Source organism: Priapulus caudatus, unplaced genomic scaffold (genome assembly GCF_000485595.1).
Source record: "Priapulus caudatus unplaced genomic scaffold, Priapulus_caudatus-5.0.1 Scaffold203, whole genome shotgun sequence".
Lineage (NCBI taxonomy): Eukaryota > Metazoa > Priapulida > Priapulimorpha > Priapulimorphida > Priapulidae > Priapulus > Priapulus caudatus.
In genome coordinates, this window is record NW_014577264.1 from 315,006 (window position 1) to 318,112 (window position 3,107).

Below are 3,107 nucleotides of genomic sequence, written 5' to 3' on the forward strand. Positions count from 1 at the left end.
TGCGCGGTGTCGCGCGATTTCGCCAGCGGATGACGTTCATCAATTGACGCGCTGCGCTGGCTCGCCTGAGCGAAGCGAACGAGCGCGGAGATCTTTCGCAGAACCTCATCCAGGCAGACACGATGTACACATGTACATGTGTGTAAATCATAATATATTAGTTATTATATTATATTAATATTATGCTAGATTATGGGTTATGTTATGTTATTATGTATACGATATTATATGTATATGTATTTATATTATATTATATCTATATTTAATATATATATTATATTATTTATATTATATTATATTATATTATATTATATTATTATATTATATTATATTATATTATTTATATTATTATACTTTTATCTTATATTTTATTATATATATTATATACTATATTATATTATATTATGTTATATTATATTATATTATATTATATATATATATATATATATAAATCTAAATGGCTTCACTTACTATGGTTAATGATTGCGTTGGTAATGACGCAATTATACAGACACCACGTGTGTGACATATAGTCACATATAGCGTGTCAGCATATCATGTTTTACTCATCGCGTAGTGTTAATGTGTGTCCCGAGTAGCCTACATTATAATTAAAGATTTTTCTTCCCGTCGAGTTAATTAGCATAAACTGTTAGTGGCGCGGTGTTTCTCAGTTAAAGAACGAAAAAATATCTGTCAATGAATGTTTGAGAACGACTGTTTTTTATGTAATGTTTCCTAATCGTATATAGCAGTGTGGAAGTATATAGCGTATAAAAACCAATGTTGCATCGCCAACTCGTAAACTCGTAAAACTATCTGGAGCCAGAATAGTACTGGTTACCATCGATCGCGAGCGTGTGAGCTGTGCTGTAGCTTATAGGCCCACATTATGTGTTTGTTCTTGTGATCGTGACTATATATTGTTCTAATTATGTGTATTATGTATATGTGCTTTGCATCCATCGACTGATGTTATATTTGCTAATATATTATTTATACACATACATGTACATCAAGAGCACATAATAGAGAACGTCTCCATTATGTGCTCTTGATGTATATATATCGGCCTTTCATACACATAGTTCCTTGAACACGGCTATAATGGCATTCTATGCCTACTGGAATAAGATGTTCCCATATAGCCCCTTTATCAATGCCATCGCTTTCCCACCTATTTGCTATACATACTAAATAAACTAACATGCAGATACAATGATTACGGCTGGGGTCTCTCACACCGTTAAATACATATACACCTGTATACTGCAAAGTCATATTACTTTACTTGTGTTGTAGATTATTTAGCTACCATTTACACGAGCTAATGCGGTAATTTGGTAATGATGTTGCAGTACATATTATATTATATGGTTGAATATGAGTTATTCCTCATACAGATTCAACTCATCATGAAAAATCGTGTTCAAAAAGAAATTCGATGTCAACCATTATAATATTTGTATAAGCAAGCATGGCTTCGAACTACTGTAGCACTGCCAACGTGTTGCTTAAGGATATGCATGGAAGATTAGATAAGTCGGGTTAGTTTTTATTTTTTTGCGACTTGGCGAGACTCATTACCCAGCTGCTTAGCAGATTGCCAGCATGTCTGCAACGAGTCAGGTCATTTTCGCAGCCGGATGTTTTGGGAATCGAGCGTCTGTGATCAATCTGGTTCGGGAGAAAACCACACAGACCTGCGGTGATTGCGGTAGCAGATAGACGCGTACGTGTGATTTCATCTAAAGCTGGGTTTACGCTGCCAACTTTGTGTTGGGGACTTGCCGAATTGTACCAATTTCGCAATTTCGCAACTGACAATCGGCAGTGTAAACGCAAAAGTTGCACGTCCAATCGATCGATAGCAGCTATTTGAAAGATTAGAACATGTTCTCATTCGGCAATTCGGCAATTCGGCAATTTGCCAACTCAAAGTTGGCAGTGTAAATCCAGCTTAAGGCACTATTGTTCCCGTGTACGCAGGTGGATGAACAGCAGAAGCTTCTGATCTCCGGAGCGAACGCATTGAAGCTAATGCTGGACAACACGAGGAATGACTATGATGTAGGTAAAATAGCTAGAAAAAGCATATACAAATATAACTAATCGCGCCTCTTCCTGTCTATAACCAAACCTGGCATATGTAAAATACGTGAATGACCCAGAAACGGCGATAAACCTGACTATAGGAGCCTACATGTCTAATAATAATAAATCCTGTCACGAGGACAGTGAGCTAAATGATTGCTAGGTAAAAGTGGCAGCCGCAATCTATCTCCGTCTGAGAGAATCAACTGATAGATAAGCAGGCATATTCAAAAACGATAGTTTGTAACAAAAAATGCAAGGAAATAAGATCAAAATCGGAAAACGCATTGTCTATTGGCCGTCTAGGTAATATTTTTAATGAAGCGGCAGTTAATTATTTCTTATATATCTATTAATATACAAGCCTACCTGCTTTCATATATGCTTATAATTGCTTAATTACTATACAAGATTGTTCGCTTGGTTTTACTTTCTCACTTACTTTCTTGTGTTTTCCGCAGCAGTTGAAAGAGGGTCAAAACAATGAGAGCGAGATGAATGCGTGCTTAAGCAGAATCGTATCACTCGAGGCGCAACACGCCAGCCTCATAGAAGCCATTAACACAGTGAGTGCTTTCACGTATTACATAAACGCAATTGTGTGGAAAGAAACATTTAGCTCGTGATCACGAAACTATGCGCAGGTTGTTGGCGTACATAATACAGAGTATTTACCTACTGAATAGACAATCATGGTAACACACATATATGGTGATCACCTTGCGATTATATATTCTAATAACTATTCTCTATAATTACTCTCTATAAGTAGTTGTTATAAGCACACGTTTATTATATAATTTATTCCATTACTATATCAATTTTACACTAAGGAGTACATGGTTATCATGTTTACTACAGATCGAATTAACTGAACGTTTACGAGTTTGTGATGACATTTGCTGTGACGCACGCAATCACGCACGTACGTACACACACAAAGACACCCCCCACACACACATAATACACACAAAGACACACACACACACACACACACACACACACACACACAC

General features: G+C 36.4%; 1 protein-coding gene across 1 annotated transcript in view; it reads left to right on the plus strand.

The window, feature by feature from the left end:
• The window catches only part of LOC106807251 (rho guanine nucleotide exchange factor 11-like), a 40,098-nt gene that overhangs the window by 26,216 nt on the left and 10,775 nt on the right, over positions 1-3,107 (plus strand). The window contains exons 4-5 of the mRNA XM_014809544.1: positions 1,990-2,070; positions 2,556-2,660. Coding sequence (XP_014665030.1) covers positions 1,990-2,070; positions 2,556-2,660 — 186 coding nt within the window. The remainder of the gene's footprint in view (positions 1-1,989; positions 2,071-2,555; positions 2,661-3,107) is intronic.